At 44.4% G+C, this 26,314-nt stretch overlaps 1 protein-coding gene across 1 annotated transcript in view; it reads right to left on the bottom strand.

Annotated features, from left to right (window-relative positions):
• RHOJ (ras homolog family member J) overlaps positions 1–25,222 on the bottom strand; it is a 70,327-nt gene extending 45,105 nt beyond the window's left edge. Inside the window, exon 1 of the mRNA XM_045016697.1 lies at positions 24,569–25,222. Coding sequence (XP_044872632.1) covers positions 24,569–24,746 — 178 coding nt within the window. The 5' untranslated portion in view covers positions 24,747–25,222. The remainder of the gene's footprint in view (positions 1–24,568) is intronic.
• Between the last annotated feature and the right edge of the window lie 1,092 nt (positions 25,223–26,314).

Here is a 26,314-nt window from a genome sequence, read left to right as displayed (position 1 = left end):
TAAGAATTTTCTAACATGGGCCTGAACTCGAGTCTCCAGCATCCACACTGCAGTACGCAGACCCAAGTCCAACAAACCATATCCCAGACTTCCTAGCACACTCCTAAAATGTGTCTGCTCTAGCTGTTTGTTCGTGGAGGAGCGTGGGAAAACTTGACTGTCCACCAACCTTGATTGTCCAGAGGACAATGAAAGTCAGCCTGTGGGATTGTGGGATACTTCTGGTGGACTCGAAGAGCACAAGTCCAGTGGGGCTGTCTCTACATTGCAAAGCAATAAGGCTTGAACCCTAGGTCCTGGCTTCACTCAGGCTCTGACTCTCCACGCTTGTGGGATACTGGGATCTGAGCCCTGGATTAGCACGATTTGTGTGTAGCTGGAAAGGGGAATTAGGCTTGAGCCTGAGTTCGAACTCTAGTCTTATACTGCAGTGTAGACTCAATTCAGCCAGTATCTCCCCCTTGCTCCAGCCCTATAGATGATGCAGCTCACTTCCCTCTCCATGTCAGCTCAGCTTCACTGTCTGCAATGTTGGATAGTGTAGCCAAGGCTCCGCCCACTCTCCTCCAGCTGTTCAGGACAGGAAGTACAGGCCCCACAGCAGACACCCTGTATGCAGAGGCCCAGTGAAGCTGGTTGCCTGTGTATAGAGTAAGGAAATGCCTTACCTCTCCTTCCTTAACTGCAGTGACATACTTGGTGGCTCATGCCTTAAGGCTAAGCTCTGCGCTTTTTGCTCATGTCCGTAGTACCTTGATTAGCCCCATTGCTTTCAACAGGATAACTTGCAGATTAAGACCCTATTCAGCAGGAGTAAGGGTATCACAATCTGGGATTTAGGAAATGGTAGAGATCAGAAAGTGTTGTGCAAGAAACTAATTTAACACAGAAGGATTAAGAACTGCCATTTTCCATACAAGAGCAAACCAATAAACCTCGTCAGAAAGTTTAAATCAATGTTATTGAAACTAATCAAATAATCTGAAATGATTCCGTGAAGCTCTAGCTTGCTAATAAATTACAGCAGCTTCTCTCCCTTTAATTGTACACCTCAGATTAGTTAATACTAGTTCTGTGGATATATGCAAATTGTCTCTCTAGGCAGTCCATTTACATCCAGATTTGAGCCCAGGTTTGGAGATGTGATAAATTAGATCACTGACATGATCCAACACCCAGTTGTTATATTTTTATAACACTCAGTATAAGGTTATAGGAAATTCACCTGTGCTAACACAAGGCCTGTGCATAAAGATGTCGACTCATGCTGGCAAGGGGGCTCTTCTAGTGCTGGTCCAGAATATAAGAGGGGTTGGATTGTCTGTTAAGGGGCAGAAGAAAATAGGGGCAGGGACAGAGAGCTCCTGCAGGGGAAACCCCCAGGAACAACTGAGCTCCGGAGAAATCTTAGACTGAGGATTGTTTAGTGGACTTTTTGTTTAAGTAAACAATAGAGGTAAACCCCAGGCAAGAGGCGAGTTTGGGCCATATCCAATATGTGCATATACTCCGTCTGGAGCATGGTGGAAACTCCATTTGCTGACAGGGAGGCTGAACTTTACAAAATGTTCTCTGCATTAAACCAAGCCAGTGTCTCTACTAAGTGAAATAGAATACTCCTAGAAGAATGGCTCTATTGTGCCCAACTTTCAGGCCTGTATTGTGTTTTCTGGACAGAGCCTGCATGCAAGTTGAGAAATGCAGTTTTGATAAAAAGTTACTATGGTTGTCTTGCATCCATATTAATTTTCCTAATGGACTTTACTTAATGAAATGTTAAGACCTTTATTGAAATTCCAGTGCCAGCGTTACCAAGAACAGCCCTCAACCCATAATCCACCAGGAATCAACGTGAGTTATAGTAGCAACAGCCTTGTGACAAGTATCTCGGTGCTCTCTCAGTATTCTTTGAAAATTTTCCATCATTTTGGTGAAGGGGCTGGCACTCGATTGGCTACTTATCTTTATGAAGTGGAATCTCTTTTGTGTTTTCAGCCAGTGGGTGTTTTAAATTTTTTTTATCAAAGCACAACCTAATTTAAAACACATACTTATCAAAACTGGAAACCAGCCATTGGATGGCTTTGCAAGGCCATATTGTAAATAAAATTTCCTTCCTTGGTGTTTCAAGAAATAATTAGTTGGCATGCCCAACTGGTGCCAATATGCACTGCTCTTCCAGATCTCCTAGAAGAGGGAAATCTGCATGTACTTTTCAAATAGAGGGCAGAAGGTGTTCTGAGAATGCTCTGTGATGAGGGACAAAGCACTGAAATCACAGTCTTTCTCCCTTTCCTCCCCCTCAGATTTAGCTCTTAGCTATTGTAGTCTTTGTTCCATTGACTATAAGGTGTAAAATAGTTTACATGCCTGTTTTGCTACAATGAAAGCCCCAGACACTGAAGTGATGTTCCATCTAGAAGTAGAGAACGCTAAGGGCTAGGTTGTAGCTTTAGGCACAGCTTTAAGTAAGGAGAGGTGTGTAAATTACACCCCAGGAGTAGCCCAGGATACAGTTCTTCCCCTGCTTCCTCTGTACTACCTGGGAGTAGAAATTACAAATGAAAAATTATGACACCCCCTGCTTCCCAGAGCCATCTCAATTGTGCTGGGCAACAAGTAGAAAAGTAGAGCCAAGCCTCTGCCCATTTCCGCCCACCCTACTGCAGAGAGAGAGGGAGGGAGGAAAAGGGTGTGCAGCACCTCCTTAGTCCTATATGCCTGGACCCTGGTCTGGGCTGCCCACACAGGTTATAAAGGGGGTGGTTCTTATTCTCTGTGACCCCTGTATAGGTGAGTAGCTCAAGTCACAAGCTAGCCCCACCTGCAAAAAAAAGATGATTAGACAATGACAGGCACATGATTAGATCAATTACGCTCTTAAATGGGAGTCTGCTGGGGTTTGAATATCACTCAGGAAACATCTGAGGGACCAGCCCAATGGTGTGGCTACAAAATCTGTGCCAAGTAGAAATCACTTCCACATTAAATGTGGAAGGCCAGACCAACTCAGGCTGAGTGCATTTCGCAAGTAATACATTCTCTGGATAATGCAGCACTGGCTTTATTGCTGCTTTGCTGATGCACTCAACTGATGGATGGAAATTACCTTCCTGAAGATGCCATTCAGCCTGACCTCACAGCTTAAGGTAAGGCATTAGGAAACAGCAAAATGACAGACAGCAGGGGGAGGGCAATTCCCAGAACGCAAATGTGTTGATAGATGATTCAGCTTCCTAATTTTATAAAGAGCCCTTGTGTCTTGTGAAAATATGGATTCCCATTTTTACCACCGCTGGCTGTACAAGCATGGGCCTGATTCTTCTCCCATTGAGGGGAGATTTGACACTGGCTTCTGGGCCAATAATTTGGGCCAATAATTCATCAGCTGAATGAATCCTTGTATTGCATACATTTTTAGAGGGACTTTGCAGATTTCAAGACACTTGCTTATGGTCGGCATTAATTCTGCATATTCAATGTCCCCATTAGCAACATTTTATCAGATCACATGTAATTTCTACACCTGTTGTTATTCAAGAATCAAATGGCGGCCACACACCAGACTGACCAGTTCTCTTACTCTTACTGTGATACTCTAAAGTTATAGAGCCTGATTCTGATCTCACTTACTCAGGTTTTACTCCATCGAGTTTGGCGGAATTACTCCTGAATTTCACCAGTGGGAGTGGGATAGCAGATGATGTTTTATGCTGGTTCAGTTCTGAAACTGAGTGGGGAGGAGGAGGAGGAGAGACGGAAATACAAAAGAGGAGGCAGAGGTAGACAATGTAATAAAACACGTAGGCTATATTCCTAGTTTTATTTAACTACTGCTTTGAATAGCTGTGAAGTGATTCTAGGGATTTTATAAAGACAGAGTATCTGTTTAAATGTATAATTATACTGTTACGGTGTAGTGATATGGATAAATGTGCTATTAATAAGAAGCACTTTCATCCCATTTTTTTTTGTATCATGGCTCTTTTACATATCATAAAATACAGTATTATCCACAGCAGTGTTTAGAAACAACCTTTTTGTCCTCAGTCTCTACAGATCACTGCAGCAAGAGGGTGAGCGGGCAGACCACGGCTGAGTGATCCAGCCAAAGCCTAAAATGATGTCTCTGGGCCAAGTTCTAATAGTATTATTCATTGTGAATAGCACTTTCCTCGCAGGGAAGCGAGGTACTACTCAGAATGAGTAACATTGTCAGGATATGGCTCTTTGCGCGGCATTTCCACTTGGTGGTAGCATCTTCACTGATCCATGTGCACATATTGGGAAATAGAGTCCAACATTTCAAATCTTGTATCTTGTGCATATACGTACACACCCAGAGAATAATGAGAATCCAATTAAAATGCTGGTTATAGATATTACTTACATTATAAAGCAAGATACATGCTTTTGTTTGTTTTATGAGAGAGCTGGGTGAACCATAGATAATTAAATCTTGCCCCTGTGGGAAGCATTTTTTTCCCCATGGAACGATTTTGTGTGTATTTTGACTATTACAGCTCAATAGCCTACAGGCATCAAAAATATCAACTAGAAAACAGGGAGCTCGCTGTTATAATATTAAATGCCTTAAAGCTCAAAACCAGAACAGGGGGAGGGATAGCTCAGTGGTTTGAGCATTGGCCTGCTAAACCCAGGGTTGTGAGTTCAATCCTTGAGGAGGCCATTTAGGGATCTGGGGCAAAAATTGGTCCTGCTAGTGAAGGCAGGGGGCTGGACTAGAGGTCCCTTCCAGTTCTAGGAGATTGGTATATCTCCAATTATAAAAAATATAAGCTATAACAACAAATGGGCTATCCAAGGTTCAGTTTCCTACTTGATCCTTTCACATAATTCCAGTGCAGGGTGACAAAATGGAGGATATTTTCTAAGTCTTCCAAAGAACAAGATAATTCAACATCCCAATGTGTCTTGGGTGTTGCACTTTTTTTTTTTCATACTGTTGGAAGCTCTTATTCATCAAGACAGATGCATCAGGGACAAAAATGTATAGTGTCATGGATTAGAAATATGAGGGTATGTCTATGTTACCCCCCAGATTGGTGGGCAGCGATTGATCCAGCAGGGATTGATTTATCATGTCTAGTCTAGACGCGATAAATCGACCCCTGAGCCCTCTCCCGTCGACCCCTGTATTCCAGCTCTGTGAGAGGCGCAAGCAAAGTCGACGGGGGAGCGGCAGTCAACTCACCATGGTGAAGACACCACGATAAGTTGCTCTAAGTACATCGACTTCAGCTATGTTGTTCATGTAGCTGAAGTTGCATAACTTAGATCAATCCCGCCCCCAGTGTAGACCAGGGCTGAGAGCTCTTGGTCACTTCTACCACCCCTCCCTTGAATCAACACAGGGCAGCATTCATAGATTTCTACAGCAGCCCCACTGGTTTTCTGCCTAGTCTTACCCTGAATACAGTACTTGCAATCATAAATGTCATAAAAACCGCCTATGGCAGTTTACTCAGCTTTTTGGTTGGTCTATACCATACTTCTAAAAAAAAATGTTCTTAATTTTAGGCCATTGTATTTTCTTCTGCTTGCCTGAACTCCTGATAACTCCTTTGCCTCCAAACGTCCTACTTGTTTATTCCTTGTAGGTACTTTTAGACTCTTACCTTATTGTTGGTTTGTTTTTTCTAGTCTGGAGAAATTAATTTCTATTAACTTCCTTTTTGTTTTTGAACCTGGCATTATTTTTGTCTTTGGATACTGTCCACTTTAATGTGATCATTTTTGGAATGCAGAGCTGCTTGCTCTGCTCCAAATGCTGTATAGAGTGGAATAATTGCTACCTGGTCCTATATGATTACTCTTTTTCTACAGCTTGTCTCAGCGTAGTGTTGGCATTTCTGGCATCAGTGTCACGCTGCATGCTCATGTTCAATTGTTCCTGTCTACATGCACTTAAGAATGGTGCTTTCTCACATGTGTACAGATTGCAGAGCCATAGATGGGTTGCTAATTTTAGCCTGGTTAGAGTGTTGCAGCCAGACATAGTTCATTGTCTCTCCTATAACTCATAAATAATCAGTGATGTGTAATGGTACATTTTATAGTGCTGGAGCCCTACAGAAATGTACCCATCACACACACAATTTTTCTTCCTCTCCAGTCTCTTCACCTACACCTACCGCACGTGTCCTTCTGTCCTGCAGTCCATTCTGTCTCTATCCATTTGGAGCTTGATGCATTATAATGCTCTGTCCTTCCACACCGAAGCAGAGCTCCAGGCAGGGGGAGGGAGGAGGCCACTGTGCTGTTGTTACTGAAAGTGGGTGTTGCAAGCAAATTCCTGCTTGAGCTGCGAGGAGCCGCTGGCTTTCCCGTCACCCGTGGGTTCTAGAGCCTGGCCTGTCCCACCCCTCACCTAACCCTGACTCTGCTTCACTGCTGGCCTGGTGCCCCAGCTACTGCTCCTCGCCAGAGTTATTCTGGAGCGGTAAGACTGCAGGGATCAGGGGTGGTAGAGAGACCAGAGGTGAAGGGGATATTCCAGGGGTCTCCCCATACACTCCCCATCCCAGACTAGAGGTGAGTGGGATACACACACTCCACCAACCCTCAGAGGAATCCCATCACCGTAAGCTCCCCCTAGGCTGGGGGAGGATTTCTAAAACTTCCCCCATGCACCACCTCAGTGAAAGGGGACACTCTCATCGGGAATACCACCCCATGCCTCCATTTTGAATCCCTCTGCAGGTAGCAGGCCATGCCTCCAGTCCTGTGCCTGGGCTTTTGTGTGGGGGGAGGGAGGGAACAATACTGCCCAAGCTGGTTACCTCAGGGAGCAGGGGGCAAATCCCCCACCCTCCTTTCAGTTTCAATTCTTCCTGCCTCCACCCCAGCCTAGTTCGGGGCTGCTCTAGCAGCCTGACACCACTGTGCCTAAAGAGAGATAAGATGGCTGACAAACCCTCTACGACTGGCATGTGGCTGTGAAAGTGTGTGTGAGCCCTTCTGCAACCAGTGGAAGAAGCCCCTCAGCACTGCTGCACTCACTCCAGTGCTGTCCTGAGGACAAGACACTGCTGAGATTATATCCAGGAGGGGCTTTCACAGTCCGTGCAGGGAATGCCTCCCTGAGCTGAAGCAGTTAGGTGCTGCTGATTCTGGTTAGCTCAGAGCCTTACAAGGAGCTAGGTTACTCTGACGAAAGGTGGAAAGAGAGGTTTCTGGGCAGAAACCAGGAGAGGGTGACCTAAGGGCTACCCTATCTGTGGGTACGTCTACACTACGGGACTATTCCGAATTTGCATAAACCGGTTTTGTAAAACAGATTGTATAAAATCGAGTGCGCACGGCCACACTAAAGACATTAAATTGGTGGTGTGCGTCCACGGTCCGAGGCTAGCATCGACTTCTGGAGCATTGCACTGTGGGTAGCTATTCCGTAGCTATGCCATAGTTCCCGCAGCCTCCCCCGCCCCTTGGAATTTCCGGGTTGAGATCCCAGTGCCTGATGGGGCAAAAATCATTGTCGCGGGTGGTTCTGGGTAAATGTCGTCAGTCACTCCTTCCTCTGGGAAAGCAACGGCAGACAAGCATTTCGCGCCTTTTTTCCCTGGATTGCCCTGGCAGATGCCATAGCATGGCAATCATGGAGCCTGTTTTGCCTTTTGTGACTGTCACCGTATGTGTACTAGATGCCGCTGACAGAGGCGATTCAGCAGCGCTACACAGCAGCATGCTTTTGCTTTTGTATGACAGCAGAGATGGTTACCAGCCATACTGTACCATCTACCAATCCATAAATTGGTAAAAAGATGATCATGGTTACCAGTCCTTTTGCACTGCACCATCTGTTGCTGTCATAAGTGCCCCTGGCTGCTCTTAGCCAGGGGCGCAAAATCCAAAATTGGGAATGACTCCCTGAGTCAATCCCTCCTTTTTGGTATCTAAAAATAGAATCAGTCCTGCCTAGAATATGGGCAAGTGTACTAGAGAACCACTGTATCAGAGAACCAGAGAGCACAGCTGCTCTGTGTCAGATCCTGCAGAAATTATGAGCTGTATGCTATTCACAGGGGGTGCTCCTGCAACAACCCCACCTGTTCATTCTGTTCTTCAACCAGCCTTCCTGGGCTACCATAGCATTGTCCCCCCACTTGTGTGATGACACAGTGACTTGTTAGTGAGAAATGAGTGGAAGGCAGCCTCCAGCTGCTATGATAGTCCAGACAGGACATTAAGCAGTGTGTAGGAGAGGAGCCCAGCATCCCACTCCTAGTCCAGGGGCAACTGAATCTTTTCTTTACACATGAAGGGTGGGGGCTGATGGAGCTCAGCCCCCTGTTGCTATGATGAGGATGGTAACCAGCCATATTGCACCATCTACCAGGAAAAATTAGGGGCAGGCACCCTTGATCGACCTAACGGATGCTAGTCTGCATGGTTACCAGTCCTTTTGCACTGCCCCATGTGCCAATAGGCTGATGATGACAATGGATATCAGTCTTATTGTACCATCAGCCACCCATGGCGGGGGGGAGCAAGGATGTTGGTGTTGAGTGCTGCAGCATCGTGTCTATCTGCAGCATTCAGTAAAGATAGGGTGACATGTAAAAGAGTCAAGAGAGGATTGTTTTCCCTTTCACTTCTGGGGGTAGGTGGGGGGGTGCGTAGATTGCCGAGCTATGCCCTGACCCACCGCGGACACTGTGTTTGACCCTAGAAGCATTTGGAGCTCAGCCAAGAATGCAAATACTTTTCAGAGACTGCAGGAACTGTGGGATAGCTTCAGTCCTCCAGTCCATGAGCGTCCATTTGATTCTTTGGCTTTCCGTTACGCTTGTCACGCAGCAGTGCGCTGAGCCCCTGCTATGGCGTCTGTCTGGAGATTTTTTAAAAATGATTTTGAATTTTGTCTTCTGTAACGGAGCGCTGATAGAACAGATTTGCCTGCCCTTACTGCGATCACATCCGCATGGTCCATGCGGGAGCTCTTTCTTTATTTTGATTTTTAACTGCATCACCACACGTGCTGATCGGAGCTCCACGCTGGGCAAACAGGAAATATTCAAAAGTTCGCGGGGCTTTTCCTGTCTACCTGGCCACTGCATCCGAGTTCAGATTGCGGTCCAGAGCGGTCAGTGGTGCACTGTGGGATACCACCCGGAGGCCAATACCGTCGATCTGCGGCCACACTAACCCTAATCCGATATGGTAATACCGATACTAGCGCTACTCCTCTCGTTAGGGAGGAGTACAGAAACCGGTTTAAAGAGCCCTTTATACCGATATAAAGGGCCTCTCAGTGTGGACGGGTGTGGCGTTAAATCGGTTTTACGCTCCTAAAACCGGTTTAAACGCCTAGTGTAGACCAGGCCTGTGCTTTCCCTGATGCTAACAGATTGTTCAGCTGCATGAAGAGAGTGTGGCCCGGGGCTTCACTTGTTAAACACAAACCCTGTAAGTAAAATGGAAATCCGAGGAAAGGTTTTGTTTTGCTCATCACAGGCCTCTTGTAATGTTCTGTACAGCTGCTAAGACCTCCGACACTACCTCCTGAAATTTTCAGTTCACCACAATTCGTCCAATGATACTCTGGCTTGTGTTATCTGAACCTACAAATGCAACATATACCTGAATAAAACGCTGGAGTATTTAAAGTGAGACCTGCTGATACCAGTAAGTCAAAGAAGTTTCCTGACTCAGTGCAAGTCATCAGTTAAATACCGGAGCATATCTTCTGCAAGCAAACAAAGAAAAACCACTTTTTTCCAGTTGGAAGAAATTTTGATCCAAATTGTCCTGTGTCCGTACTAAATAATTCACGCGAATCCCTGAAGGAAGGATGATGTGTTCTACCCTCTGTATACTTGGGAAACAAAAAAGTTTGGATTATTTTAATGAATCCTGAAGAGAGACAAGTACAACATCATTTCATCTGTGGTTAAACACTTCAGCACAGACACAGCACTGAACTGGTGGCAAGAGCATGGGCCAGCAATTACTGCTGTGAGAATTGTACTGGAAGGAAACAGAGAATTCATTTAACTCTCCAACTCACCACTGGAAGGTAATTTGGACATGCTGTATTCCCCAGCACAGCTATACATTTTAAAATAAGCACAGCCAGGGGTCTAGCTGAAGAGAGACAGTATGGTGCAACGTAATCCAGCTGTGCGCCGAAATATACTGGTGTGTATTTTAAACAAGCTGCCTTTTAAATCTTGTGCCTACAATTTATTTATCTCTGGAACAGAAACATGGCAACTGCGCCTCACTTTCTGAAATGTGGCATGATATTGCCATTTTGCTCCCAGTATAATTGGAGCATACCTGTTATACAAAGTGGTTAGAAGTATCTGGCTAAGAAGAAAGCTGCAGAATCTCTTATGTACTGTCAAGGCATGCTTAATAAATGGATCCAATTATTTTTATACTGTAGCAAAAGTAACTGTGTAGTGTGAACTCTCATAATTATGACCCTGATTCAGTAAAGTATAACACTGACAGACCCCGGTTGTCGGCGGGTAGGGTTGAACCTGGGATCTCTGGAGCTAAATGCATGAGCCTCTACTGCATGAGCTAAAAGCCGTATGACTCTTAGCTAAGGCTGTAGAGCAGACTCATTAATCTTTCTCTAAGTGGTCTTGGCACCACTAGGTGACCAACATGTGTATTCATGGGAGAGGAAGTGTTATCTAGTGGATGGAACATTGGATGGGGGCTCAGGAGACCGAGTTTCAATTCCTGGCTTTGGCAATAGTCTGCTGGGTAGCCCTGGGCAAGTCACTTCCTTCCCTGTGCCTCTGTTTCCCCTTTGGTTAAAAATGGACATCATCACACTGAACACCTTTGTAAAACACTTTGAGATCTATTGATGAAAAGTGCTGGGTATTATTATTATTATATATTATAGTAGGGTCGGCAACCTTCCAGAAGTGGTGTGCCGAGTCTTTATTTATTCACTCTAATTTACGGTTTTGCGTGCCAGTAATACATTTTAACCTTTTTAGAAGGTCTCTTTCTATAAGTCTAGAACTAAACTCTTGTTGTCTGTCAACTAAATAAGGTTTTTAAAATATTTAAGAAGCTTCATTTAAAATTAAATTAAAATGCAAAGCCCCCTGGACCAGTGGCCAGGACCTGGGCAGTGCGAGTGCCACTGAAAATCAACTCGCGTGCCGCCTTCGGCATGCGTGCCATAGGTTGCCTACCCCTATGGCATTATTATTATTATATAACATTTCTAGACCAAATTTAGCAGCCATTTAGAAAATGTTCCCATTAAATAGTAAAGATATTTTTAAGGACTATGATGTTGTGTAATAATTAAGAAAACAGTGATTTAAAATAATAGCACTAGTGTGCTCTAGGTGTTGGTGCTGGATAATCCTAGCCACTTTCACATCACAACAAAAAAAACAAACAAACAGATAACCCTATTGAAGGAATGATTGCTTATTTTCTTCCATACTTTTGCTAGAGACCCAAACAAACTGAATTTATATCATTGTACTTGGACCATGGTTAACACAGTGAACAAATAGACCTGCACATTGCATTTTTCAGGGGCATAATGTTGGCAGCAGGTTAATTTGATCACAGTGAATCATTTTACTATTAGAGTTTATGTCGTTTTCATTTTCTAATAAATGGAAGAATCTCAGGATGTTTAGCAGTTCAGAAGCGTGTCTCTTTGGAATGGGAAGTATGGGAGGGAATTATCAAAGAAGCTCAATATACCTATGTGCCTTATTCCCACTGAATTTTATTGGCAGCTGGGTGCCTTAGGCACCATTGAAAATCCCAGCCGACAACTTTGCAAGGGCAGGAAGTCTCATGAGATTTTCAGGTCTTCCACTTCTGGTTCCAACTGAAACAGAGGTACACAGGAGAGGGTAAAACATTACTAGCCAGAGTTTTTTACTATCCAAGGAGTGGCTCAGCTGTATAAAATTCAAGATTGAGTTTCAGTTTGGGTTTTATACAGTGATTGAAATCCGTTCTTGTTTTTGTCTGAACTACTTTGACTACCCAGACCGTCCAGTTATACCATTATTGTTCTCCTATAGTTGCCTTTAGCCACTGGGCTGTGCATTTACTGTGGAATTGTCCTGTTCTGAGGGATATCTGGGAGGCAAACAAAGGTGTCTTTTGAACTTGGGTTAGCTAACCTGAGTTAAAATAGGTTAGCTGCTCAAGTTCAACTCCAGGGGCTGCCCTATAGGCTAGAACTCACACTGCTATTGTCATCACTTCCATTTTAACCTGAGATAGCTAATCTGAATTAAGAACAAACCTCTCTTTGCAGTGTGTAGACATACCCTCAAGTGTGCAGGGGAAGGTTGCCCCTGCTACATACACCACTTCAGGAGAGGCAGCATGCTCAGCCTTCTGTGCCCAGTTCAGCTCCTCTTTATCATCCTCACCCTTTTGGGGTGTCTTGTATCCCATGGGGCACTAGAAGGCATCAGCCCCTGTGCCTGGAGCTCCTCAGGACTCTTCCTTGCACACTTGTCCCTTGCATACCCATGGCATGGTCAGGCACAATCTGCCCCATAGTGGGAAGATGTAGTCTGATTTTCATTGCTGATTTACCACTTTCAATTCAGTCCATATGTACTAACATATGGATGGACACAAAGCTCCTGGGGTTAGATAATGGGCTTGCACCTGTGTGGCTGAGAACAGAATTTGGATCACTATCTTCCTGTAGCAACATACATCTGTGCAAAGGACTTGGGTGAATATTCCCCAAAGTGCATTTCTCTAAATGCTTACGTAAGTCAATATAGCGAATGGGGGGAGGGAAGGAAGGGAGAAATCAGGAAAAGCAAACAAAAACAAGGCTTCTTTGTGACCTAATAATTCTTGCCTTGACAAAAATAAATGGCTCAATTATTAATATGTCACATTTTCATTGAATCTCCTGCAAATAAATGTATACCTCCTTCCTGATAAATTAACTGTTGTGCTTCATAAATGACTTTGTTCCGATTTCTTAGGAGCTTAGCACTTTGCACAGAAATACTTTAAGGAAATTATCTGCTTCCTTCGCTTCTATATAGTTCTTCTAGTTGGGATTTTATGACATGTAACAAATTGCTTCACTTCAAGGATTTCCTCTATGACAACTACCTAGTTCAAACCCTTATCCCTCAATGGTCATGTCTGTTACAAACCCGGGCTGACTAATGGCATATTTCAGGATGAGCACAGCTGTAGTTTTATCCACTTCTTTCTGTATTCATTGGCAGGAACAGTTCATCATGACTAGGAGCTTCTAAAATTTACTTGCTCCCTTGTCAGCAACAAAATATATTCCTCCCCGAGCTGTACTGTGGTTTGCAAGGCTAAAAGCTACATGCTGTGGTGATCAGCACACAACAAATGCCTAAGACGAATAGATATGATCAGCCATTGGTCCTCATTGCGGATCGAACTCAGAGTTTTCAGGGTTAAAACCGTGTCCCATGATCCTCTACCACTTTTGCTAAGGAATTAACTCATTAACTGCCATCTATAGTATGTTCTTATCCTCTTAGCACTGAAGGTTCTGGGTTTATTCCCCACGGATAATCCATTGTGTGATTCCCCACGGATAATCCGTGGTTACAAACGGTTGGCCACAAAGGGATTTGAACAGCTTTGGACCTCAAACAATCAGGATGTGCTTGTCCAGCTTGGGGAAGTACGTAACCCATGCTAGGAAAAGAGGCTTGAAGCCCTCTAGTACAGGGGAGGGCAAACTACAGCCCGTGGGCCAGATCCAGCCCATCAGGGTTTTCAGTCTGGCCCATAGGATTGCCAGCCCGGTGGTGCAGCGGGGCTGAGGCAGGCTCCCTGCCCATCCTGGTCCTGTGCTGCTTCCGGAAGCGGCTGGCACCACGTCCCTGTGGCCCCGGGGGAAGGGGAAGGGGAGGCAGAGGGCTCCATGTGCTGCCCTCGCCTGCAGGCACTGCACCTGTCCCCCGCAGTGCCCATTGGCTGGGAACAGGGAACCATGGCTAATGGGAGCTTCAGGGGTGTTACCCACAGGCGCTGGCAGCGCCCCACCTCACCCCCAGGAGTCACTGCCAGACATGCTGGCCACTTCTGGGAGCAGCACAGGACCAGGACAGGCAGGGAGCCTGCCTTAGCCCCTCTGCATGCCGCTGCCCCCCGGAGCCACTCGAGGTAAGCAGCACTGGGCCAGAGACCGAACCCCGAATCCCTCCTGCACCCTGCACTCCAACCCCCGTGCTGAGCCCCCTAAGTCCCTGCCTTGAGCTCCCTGCTGCACCCTTCCTGCACCCCAGCCCCCTGCCCTGAGCCCCTTCCTGCACCCCACACCCCTCCTGCATCCCAACCCCCTGCCCCAGCCCTACATTCATGGCCCTGCATACAATTTTCCCACCCGGATGTGGCCCTTGGGCCAAAAAGTTTGCCCACCCCTGCTCTAGCAGCTGGTTCACATAAGATGACAGGACACAACTACCGCTGCTAGCTGACAGTTACTCTTCCAGGTCAAGCAGTATTAACCTGCATTTTTAACATGATAGATTCCAGGCTCAGTTCCCTGGCAACCCAGGATGACAGTTTTCATATCACTACATTTGGGTGATTAAAAATAAATATAAATAAATATGATGACCACAAAAACCCTGGAATTGAACCCTAAAAACTGGAATGTGGGTATTATTCTGATCTCACACTGGCTTTACACCAGTATAATTCCTCGGAGTATAGTGAAGTTACTCCTGATTTACACTCGTGTGAAATCAGAAGTCAGACCCTTTGTCTTTATTTATTCAATGCACCACATAGCCATTGTGAAAATTAGACTACATACAGTACGCAACATTTTAAATACGTGCTCTAACTTCCATTAACTTTAGTGAACAGCCCCCGGAGAAAAGAACCCTTAACTGATAGTTTATATCATGCCTGAGTCAAACTTCAGTATCAGAAAAGTTACATCTTTTGAAGAATGCCTGCATTGTCTAACCAAAACACACGCCAGCCTCCTCTAGGGATGAGGGTGTCCAACTGGTTGTCTGTCTAACACCTAACTGGTTGGTTTATGGAGTGTTTCCTGGTCATATGGGAACTGGTATTCAAAAGTGTTTAGCGTCATAACTGGGCCCAAATCTTCAAAAACTGTCAGTACACCATGTTCTGAGCTCTTTTGAAAATCTCTCTCTCATTAAGTTTCTAAAGGGATCTTTGTAGTGCAATCACAGGCCATGCCTGCAGCTTGAGTAGGCATTTGGGTATCTCTACACAGGGATAAAAGACCCACGGGCAAGGCCACAGATGGTTTGGGTCAACTGACTTGGACTCACAGGGCTTGGGCTGCAGGGCTAAAAATTGACATTGAGGTTCGGGCTGGAGCCTAAGCCTGAGCATCTACACAGTGATTTTTCAGCCCTGAAACCTGAGCCCTGGGAGCCTGAGTCAGCTGAGCTCAGCCAGCCATGGGTTTTTTATCCCTATTAGCTCAGGTACCAGCAGGCTGGCTCCAGCTTTTTTGCTGCCCCAAGTGGCGAGGGGGGAAAGAAAAAAAAAAAGGAAAACGATTGAGCTACCGCCGAAATGCTGCCGAGGAAGACGGAGTGAAGGGCCCGCGGCCGAATTGCCGCAGAAGACTGAAGCAGACTGATTGAGCTGCCGCCGAAGTGCCACTGCTGCCGCCCCAACAACCGACTGACATGCTGCCCCTTTCGATTGGCCACCCCAGGCACCTGCTTTCTTCGCTGGTGCCTGGAGCCGGTCCTGGGTACCAGAGTAGTGAAGCAACGGCAGTGCATGCTTCAGCACAGGCGGTACAAGCCTGCCCGGAGCCCTGGGTAATTACTCGTGGAGCTGGCTTGCACTGAAATGCATCCTGCCGTGGCTTTGCTGCTCCAGTGCCTGAGCTAGGTAGATTAAAGCTAGCATGGGTATGCCTGCTCAAGCTGTAATCACATCCTGGGATTGCACCATAGACATTCCATAAGTGAGAACTCAGCTCAAAATCTGGTCCCAGTTTTGGATGCAGAATACTTGAAAGGCTGGCCCTCAGCTGTTCTGAATATCTGTCCCATGGCGCTGCACCCCTTTTTGTTTCCTGATGCACCTCGGCTAGTCACCACTGCGGTGGTATTGTTCACAGAGACAGGAAGTCTCAGCTAACCTGGTCCCCGAGGTTAAAACCAGCATCTTGGATTTTAAGAGGCACTATTGCAGGATGACGTATTGAGTGAGATTAGCAGGTTTTGAACTAGAATGAGTACGACTACACAGAACAAGAAGACATCACAAGTCATGGAGGGTCTGCCCTTCCAGGACAAAATTGCTCCTTGCGCCTGGATCACTGCCTGTTTTGAAACTAGAGCATGAGACAGTTTATGAACTTAAAACACATTTTCCAACCTTAGGAGGGTTTTTTTGACTGCCTGTTCTCAGCAAAGAAATATTATTATAGATAGGCTCTTTTTGGCAGGGGGCAGGAGTGGTATTTTTGTCCCATTTCCCAGAGGATAAAAATGACCAACATGCTTGAATGTGCATGTTTTCCCACTTTGTGCTACGGGGGTTGCTTGCCATAAGGACTGCCGAAAACCCAGCTTTAGCTGATAGTGTTAATATCATTACTCCGCAGTCACCGCTGAATGTCTTTGCCAGAAAGTCTTTAATAAAAAACATTGCTTCTTTCCCCTTAGAATGGCCGGGGTTGGAAAGGAACTCTCATGAGTCATCTAGCTCATCTCCCGGCACCGTGGCAGGACTGATCAGCCCAATTTCCCTGCGCAAATTCGTGTTAACTTCCTGTCTGAAAGGCTGAGTATTGACTCTATCCATGCTGATGGTTTATGCTTTTATTTCTCTAATAATCTGATCCAGTGTTGGTTTGGTGCTGGACTAAGGAGCAAGGGACAGGGTCCTGGGACTGTGTTGTGAAGAGAAGGAACCCCCCCCAACCCCTGGCTACTTTTTCCCACTCCAGCAACACTCTCGTTGCTCTCCCCCCATAGATGGGCAATTTTTACAGCTGTGTCCCCATCCTCTTTGGGAAGGGGTTTTACTCACGTTCCCTCCCACACCAGTGGTGGATGTTTTTTCCAGCAGCTGCCTTTTCCCCCCAGAGACCGTTGCTGGAGTCATGTACTTCAGGAGTCATTGCTCTGCAGGGAAGATTCTTCTTCCCCTGCCCAGCAAAGGACAGAATCTCTACTGGTAGCTTGGGGAGGTGCTAAGTTTAGAGACTGACTCTTGTGCCAGCTGAAACAGCATGACCTCAAGATTCTGCCTGCTAGCCCCATGAGCCCCAGCACACGTGGGGGTTGGCAGTAGGGCCTAGCAGAGGGTGCGTGCTGATCTTTAGCAAAAGAGAAACAAGATGCACTTGGCACTATGTCCCCAAGTCTGTCTGAAGCCATCTTGCCCTGTGACGGTACAATGCTTCCCCTATGCATAGAAACAGCAACATCTGTTGATGGCAGGATTTTGCTCTTAGTTTTAAATTCATGACTATGTATGGCGCAAAACTAATAAAGGACTTAAGATTTAGATGCGATCTAAGGTCCCTTCCAGATTCCTAAGCAGGACTTTGGGGGAAATGAAGAAGTGAATATCCTTGAAAAATCAGTCCCAGGTTTTATCCTGATCCTTTCATTCAGTTAGAAGCCTATTAACCAGCAATCTCCCAGGATTCAGGTAAATGAGCACCCATTTTGAAGGTAGACATCAAATATTATAACTAGCATTGTCACATTTTAAAGGTAAGTAATAATTTGACAAAAGGTGTCCTTCATTTTGAATAGTATCAGGGTAGCCGTGTTAGTCTTCATTTTGAATGACTTTGTCTTGATGGGACAAGTTAAGGAAATATATTTTCTCTTCCCCATCCCCTGCCAGTTCCATGATGTAGTTAGTTAGTTAGTTAGTTAGTCCTGGCTATAGCCACTGAAATATTAGGACATAGGAAAGTAGTGGGGTATACAGAGGGAAACAAACAGAATGATAAACTGTGGCACTTGTATGTCCCAATCAGCTAGGCATCTGCAGCAACTCTTCCTAAGTGGACAGCACATGAGAAGAAAGTTCAAGGGAGCATTTTTCATTGACTTAATCAGCAAAGAAACCATTATGCTGATGACTCAGTACAATATGGCCACACCACATCCTGCAGAAATGGAAAGATTTATATACAGCTAGGGTTTTCTGTTGTTTGGAAGCTCTGGGCAAGTTTTTTCCCCTTTTTTTTCAGCGAGGCGTCTATTCTGGAAATAGTGCTGCCACCTATTGTAAATTGGTCATTCTGTTATAAGAATGAGTTATGTATACATATCTGTCATGTCCATCATTTAGACTTTAAGTTTAACTCACTGCTCAGTATATTACTTGTTGCTCTCTGTGCTTGGATCCAGAGGGATACGAGTCTGCTACCAGCTAGGGGAGTTAGGTCTTTAACTCAAACTATAGATCCTGGGTTCTGACCAAGTAGTCAATCATTACATGTAAGCCAGCGGCTAGGGCTCTACAGCGAAGGTGCGCTCTGTGCCATCTATTGGTGGTCCAGAAGAAGAAACAGAATAATTCTTGGATTCCAAGGCCAGAAGGAATCATTGTGATCATTTAGCTTGACCTCCTGTATAACCAGGCCATAAAACCCCAAAATAATTCCTAGAGCAGATCTTTCAAAAAAACACCCAGTCTTGATTTAAAAATTGCAGGTGATGGAGAATCCACCAAAAACCTTAGTATGTTGTTCCAATGGTTAATTACTCTCACTGTTAAAATTTCACCTTATTTCCAGTCTGAATTTGTTTAGCTTCAACTTCCAGGCAGCGGATCATGTTATCCGTTCCTCTGCTAGTTTGAAGAGCCCATTGTCAAATTTGTATTCGCTTGTACGCAGTGTTGTAGCCATGTCGATCCCAGGATATTAGAGAGACAAGGTGGGTGAGGTAGTATCTTTTATTGGACCAACTTCTGATGGTGAGAGAGACAAGCTTTAAAGCTTACACAGAGCTCCTCCTCAAGTGTAGCTCAAAAGTTTGTCTCCCTCACCAACAGAAGTTTGTCCAATAAAAGATATTACCTCACCCACTGTGTCTCTCTGTTCCCCTTGTAGATATTCATAGATTGTGATCGTCACCCCTTAACCTTCCCTTTGTTAAGCTAATTAGGTTGAGCTCTTTGAGTCTATCACTATATAGCATGTTTTCTAATCCTTATGAGCAGATCTTATTTGCATGGGTGACACCTATCTTGCCCGTGTGATCATTTTTGGCTTTTTTGGGTTAAAACATCTAGTCCGACCTCCTGTATTACACAGGCCATAGAATTTCACCCAGTTACCCCAGTATTGAACACAATAATTTGTGTTTGACTAGAATATGTCCTCCCGAAAGGCAGCCAGCCTCAAATTGAAGACATCCAGAGCTGAAGAGTCTGTAAAACTGCATTAGTGGAGTTTTGTTTTGTAAAACCTGAGGTGGTTTTGATCAATCTCTCAGACTCTCTTGCCTCCCAAAGCTGATGGGGAAACAGGATTCTCACATAAATCCTTTTGGCTTTTGCCAGCAAAATGAACACATTAAGCTTGTCACTATTAACCTGAAAAGGCGAGGGTGTACAAAGGATCAATGCTTTCTTGTCTCAAGGCTGGGGCTCAAATCTGGTAGCCTAGATCAGGGTGAACTTTTTTTGGAGGGGGAGAGGGTGTGTGTGAAACATCCCCCTCAAGTAAAATCACAAATTTGGGTCAGTCGTATTCTTGTCCTTTTCTACTGAGTTATCACAAATGTTTGTATGAATGACTTCTCTCTCTTGTTTGCAAGAATGTTTATGGGAAACAAACTTCTCGTGAATACACATTGGTGTGAAGATTCACATGAGAAATGTCCACGCAGCTGTCTTCTTGATTCTCCTCCTCCTGTTTATAGAATACTCCTGGGGGAATTCTGCACCAAAAAATTAAAAATTCTGCACACAATATTTTAAAATTCTGCAAAATTCTGCATATTTTATTTACCAAAATAATACAATATAACCACACCAGTTTCAATTATTTTTGGTCATTTATTTCAAAATACCTGCCGGCAAGTTTGTCTGTAACAATACAGACATGAAAAAGGATTCAGGAAATGTTTTGAGAAATAGATTTCTTACTAGGCATATTAATACAGAACTCTGAGTAATAATTCATTTAAATTACAATACATAACCATATTTCCTGCACCCCACAGAAGCAGTGCAAAGGCTTGGGGGAGTCAGTGGTAACGGAGGAGCTGAGGGAGAAGGAAGTAAATTGCTGGAAAGGAGCCTGGGTGTGATCTTGGAGGGTTGTTGGGTATGGGTGGGAAAAGTATGGAACAGTTTTTTTGGGGGGGGGGCGGGGCGGGATTGTTAGGGAGCTTCTCCCATGCAGACCCTGGCTGACCTCTAGCCTCTCCCATGTCCTATTCAGAGGACATATCTGCCCCTGTCCCCATGTGTTTCTGTACCCCCATGTGTCCTTGAACCCCACGTCCACATGTGCCCCTTCCCCCATCCCCATGTGTCTCTGTGCCCCTGTCCCTATGTGTTCCTGTATCCCCTCCCGGTCTCCATGTGTCTCTGTGCTCCCACCCAGCCACCCCCTGTCCCTGTGTAGCTCTGCACCCCCTTCCCCATCACCATGTGGCCCTGCACATCCCTCCCCCCTGTGGCCCTGTGCCTCCATTCCCATTCAGCCCATGACCCAGTCTAAGCTCCCCCACTAGCCCTTATGAGCCTCTGTCTGGCTCCCCCCAGCACCCCACACTGTCTGTCTCCGCATAGCCCCTATCTCCTGACCTGGCCTGCTGCAAAGCAGGCAGCTCTTTCTCTTCCCTTGCTGTCGGGGAGCTGCTGCTTTGTTCAATTGCCACAGCGCCCTCTAGTGGGTAAAAGGCAGAACTGCAGAAGTTATTTTCTGCCGGGAGCTGCTGCTGTTCTTGCACTATAACTCCTTCTGGTGGACAAAAGGCGGAATTGGAACAACATTTCGGCAGAAGCTTTTTTCTGCACAAAAAATTAAAAATATGTGGGGCTCATTCATTATGCACATGGGCAATAGCACAGAATTCCCCCAGGAGTAATAGAAGTTTCAGTCAGGGGACAAAAACAGTATCATTTGACTTAGCTAACCACTAACAATAAAGAGTTGAAGCAAATAGTTTGGGAGCCACTCAACAACTGAGACATGTCCATATAAAGCATTATCAATCAGTTGAAAATTACAAACATTTCTAAACAATTAGTCTCCTAATTTGTGAACAGAAGAAAGTAATGGCTCTGGTCATGATACATTGCTGTTAGTTTGCCTGGCTGCAGTCATGACTGAATATTCATTAAGAATACAATATTCATTAACAAATGATTTACAACGCTTGATTTTCTTCATGTGGATTCCTGATTCATAAATTTTCACTAGCTCGTTTAGACAAACGGTTTTTCATGAACCATTCACTTTGACCTTTTTGTGAAGTTTGGCTAATTATGGCACATGGTATTGTTTTTGGTCCCTGTTTGAGTAACTTTTAAAATAGAAAAATAGGAAATAACACACTTTTGAATATGAATTTAGGGAGGAATAAACATTCATACTAAAATCTCTGAAGCTTTCATGGTTTGTGAACATTTGCACGAATACAGCTAACATTCTTCCACTAATCAGAGTAACCATAGTCATCTTGTTAATATTCCACCAGCTCTGCTGGTGGTTGAACTGAATTTTGCCTTGGTGCAGTCTCAGTCCTAAGTAAACATTTATAACATCACATAGATGGATACAGTTTAACTCACTTTGACTTGGAGAGCATTGCTCAGAGAAGATCAGCATCAGAATTTTAAAGATGGCATAAAACTGATTTGGCAGAAATTGCTATAAACTATGGAAACTGGCATCTATTGTTATTGCCTGCGCTGTCCTGTTTGCCACTAGGATAGATTTTTTTTTGTATGCTTGCCACTAGAAACCAGATGTTTATCTAGCATGTGAAGTTTTTAGCACATGACTTGGATTTTTATTATTCTACAATAAAAGAGCACCCAACCAATGCTCTGAGCATCTTGGCCAGTGTTTTAAAAGTACACTGGTAAATAAGCAGCCCCACCAATTAGCCCAGATCAAATCAAAGAGCCCAGTTAGAACATATATATAACAAATTAATCAACCTCCCCACACAGTCCCCAGAGTCCCACACCACTACTACACAGCCCTACCCAACATCCAGCATGGGTACTGGTGGAAAGGCTGGCCTTGCCATGTATCCTGAAATTTTACAAATTCACACTCTTAGAGATTGTGTGGGGGGGGGAAAATAGCAGCTGATCGATGCAGGGGACCAATTCACATATTTATTAACTGGCCTAAAAAGTTGTGTCATGCAGCTGTTTGCACTGTTAAACCAGTGCAATGCTTTGCTCCAGAAGTGGCTGCATTTCAGTGCTAGGTGAAGTAACTGCCATCTATAGAAGGTCTTTTCTTGTACTCATTGCAATCAACTGAGTTTTGGTTTTGACTTCCTTGGAGCAGGACTGGGACCACAGTTTGCAAAGTGCTTTGAGGTCCCATAGTGTAAAAGGCACTGTATAAATATAGGATAATTATAATCCTCATTGGAGTTTAGCTCCCTGAAATTTGACACAATTCCTTTGCTACACCCTTGTGGCCTGTCTCCATTTGCATCAATGATGTGAAAACCTGCCACACATCTGTGGCCCATACAAAGGCTAGAGAGCAGGTAGGGCAAGTTGGTGTAATTTGTGATCTGCTGCTATCAATGGTTCACACCCTATCATCAGCGACAACTGTGCAATTAAGCTGTTCCCAGTTCTGTGCTAGTTACTACGCTGCTAGTATAATATTTTGACATTATCAAAATGAAGCATTGTGATATTATCAAAACACATTATTTTTTTTCAGACTCTCTGTTGCATGGAAAATTTCAACATTTTTACTTTTCATGCTGATTTGGAACAAAGACAGATTTCAAAATGTTGGAATTTCCCATGGAATGGAAATTCTATTTTCTGACTAGCTCTAGTTTTTAATCACGCTAATCAGAGATGGTTTGTCCCACAATAGTATATTACTAGCAAAAGACTCTGAGCAATCTGTTTGCTTAGCGTTCTGGGCTTTCTCCTAAAAAACACTTTTCCTTGTTGCTTTGAATGCTTCAGAATTCCAATAAAAATAACTGGGGATAATCTCAGAAACCTAATTCTTCAGTCTCTGCAAATACAGTTGTAAAATCAGCATTTGAATGGGAAAAGATATTGTTTCATACATTATATTGATTAAATTTTTACTTCTATTTCTGTTTTGTGTAAACAGCTTTTTAAAAATGGGAATTTAAAATAAATGGGGAGAGGTGGTGGAGAAAAGACATTGTTATGTGCATCTAGAGCTGAAGCTGCACACATTCATGGGGAAATAAGGGTTTCACATTGCAACATATCAAACTCAGCATTTACACGGTTTTCTTTTTTTGGCCACGTGCCTCTGCTAAACCTGACATGAAGCCAAGGTGAAAGCAGAGATTTTCCCATTACAGAATACCAAATCTATGATAAGCCATGCCATGAAAATCTAGTTGAGGAGAAACAGAAAATAAAAAACAAACAAAACTGCTGCAAGATCAGTGATAAGTTTTGCATTATTTATAAAAGCTGTTTTTTCAGGGATCTTATAAATAAAAAAAAAATCATAGGATGGGTAATGTAACATGATGAGGACAACCAACGCTTGCATTAGGAGAACTTAAGCACCAGTAAAGGCATTTTCAGCCTGTTGCACAGTACACATGCTAACTTTTGAAGCACCTGAAAAAGTTGTAAGCAGTTGCTTCAGTAAAAGTGGTCTGTGAATACTGTACCTAAACTGTGGTCTTCTTAAGATATGTGTGTCAGCTTGCACTGTGATACAATGATTATCAGCTATGATCTTTGCTATGTTCTGTGAATGGTTGTTCTCTTTTTTCCTAAGACAAGCATGTTCATCATTAAGAATTAAAACAATGACCACTGCTGCTTTGCTCATCGTCATGCTCTGATATTAAAAACTCTTAATACTAAATGCCAGTAAAACAGAGTGAGCTTCATTCTGGCAGCACTGGGTGAGATTTCAGTGATTTTCTCAAAGATTAATTCATAAAAAGGATTTCAGTATTGCAGCTTCTGAATCATTTGCCACGAGGAAAAAGATGACTGACAAAATGTGTGTGTTAGAGTCCTCCAGGCAGAGGGCAGAGTTCAGCTTAGAACTTCAAAAACCCCAGACAAGCCTGGCAACTAGTTATGCAAATGCTGAATTATATCCACTGCCTTCAAAGCCCAGTGGAGGTTAATTCAAGTTGTGTTTCTAATTCTGCATATTTGCCAAAAACAAAATGGAAAACAAATAAGTTCTCTGCTAACAAATCCTTCATTGCCCCACTCGTATGTGCTGCCCTCTAAGCTGTCTGGCTGCCTTCCAAGCCTGAACCACATCCCTGGGCTAGCAGTAACCCCAACATCCCCTTTGACCCATTCTCCTTGATCTCCCTTCGCCTCCCTCTTGGAGTTTTCTGTACCTGTTTAGACTTTTTACAAAGTACTTCCTTACCTGCATAGTGGTCAAATACAGTGGGCACGTACTCCTCCGGGAAGGCATCGTTGGCATAACTCATCAGCAGACAGGTTTTCCCAACTGCACCATCCCCAACCACCACGCACTTCAACATCTTCTTCACGTTATTGCTGCCGCAGTTGGTGCTGTTGTCATCTTCTTCCTTACAGTTCATTCTTGCTGGTGCTGCTGCTGGTCCCGGGACTTCCAAGTGCACATGAAGGAAAAATGAAGTGCGATTGTACTGACTCTTCCTGAGTTTGGGAGGCTCTCAACCTCAGGAAATCATACTAATATTTCCAGGCTGTTCCAGCCGCCTCTAACAATTCCCATATCAGTAAAGAGAAGCATTGAGGTAAATAAATTATACATCGATTTAAAAAAAAGGATTGTCCTTTCCTGTGAGCTTGAGTCAGGAAACACTCATCCTGTCACAGAGCCCTTGATATTTATTGCGACTTTAAAAATATCAGCAGTCTGAGGTGTTGATTCTCTTCTCCCCTTCTCCAGCTTGGCCAGAGGAATCAGGGATTCCTGCTAAATCCACTCCATTTTCCATTTCATTCCTAACATGGAGGAAAGCTGGAGGTTTTTAATGGAGTTTTTCCTTTCTTTCTTCAGCTTGCTGTGTGTCAGGAAATCATGGGTTTCCTGCTGAATTCCATATTAGGATCAGTGGGCTTGTGAAGGGCTGCAAACAATAGGAGCTCTGTGTGTGTTTGTACTTTAGAGGAACTATGCCAGGACATAGAGTAAGAAAAACACTAGAGGTCTCACTGCGGGCTAAAGTTGTTAAGCTTCCTGTTTCATCTACGCACTGTTCTCCGGGCTGGCTGAGATGAGGCTGGTGCTGACTGATAGATATATAGATGATTTTCAATGGGGAATGCTGTGCAAAATGGGGATTCAGGCTTAAATGAATAAGCAGGGAATGGCAGGAGTGCTACAAGGGAATCAGCCTGTTAAATGTGCAATAGAGTCTATCGTAGGGTTTTCTGCTGCCACCCGTCGCTGTAGTATCGGAGCATCTTGGGGTGTGCTTTTTCTTTTGGGGGTGTTGGTACATGGGAGTAGACTTGAACACAAACGCTTTCCTATGTAAATACCTCTTTAACAATTTGGGTAAAGTAATAAATCAGTCAAGCCAGGGACTAAGAAAATATCCTCTCCTGTCCCCCCCAAAATAAACGAGATTTTTTGCTGATGTAGGGGTGTGTGGAGGGAGGTGGGGTGAAAGAAAGCAGATGGAGAATTAGGAACTACAGCTGTTAAAAGGGAAGGCTGCAGAACAGCCTGCGAAAACCAGAGTCAAACGGCATAGCTTTTACTCCCTAAAAACTAGAGCAATGTGTGGTCCAGCACAGTTTTGCTGTAGTATTTTATATAGTTCTCCTCCTCCTTTTCATTTTATTATATAACCGTCCCAAAGATCCCACTGTGGGTAAACACTTAGGGCCAAACCTTGCGCTCTCTACTCTTGGAAAACTGTGCAATCTCTAGCAGAAGTGAGTCACTAATTTAAAAGCAGCAAAGAATCCTGTGGCACCTTATAGACTAACAGACGTTTTGCAGCATGAGCTTTCGTGGGTGAATACCCACTTCGTCGGATGCAAGGTGCCACAGGATTCTTTGCTGCTTTTACAGATCCAGACTAACACGGCTACCCCTCTGATACTTGACACTAATTTAAAAACAACCCCTTCCTCATGTCAGCCGTTCTCTTCCCTGGGCATCCCAGCGCAT

This window comes from Mauremys mutica, chromosome 4 (assembly GCF_020497125.1).
Source record: "Mauremys mutica isolate MM-2020 ecotype Southern chromosome 4, ASM2049712v1, whole genome shotgun sequence".
Classification (NCBI taxonomy): domain Eukaryota; kingdom Metazoa; phylum Chordata; order Testudines; family Geoemydidae; genus Mauremys; species Mauremys mutica.
The sequence above is the reverse complement of the archived record's forward strand: the minus strand, read 5'-3'. Positions and strand labels throughout refer to the sequence as shown.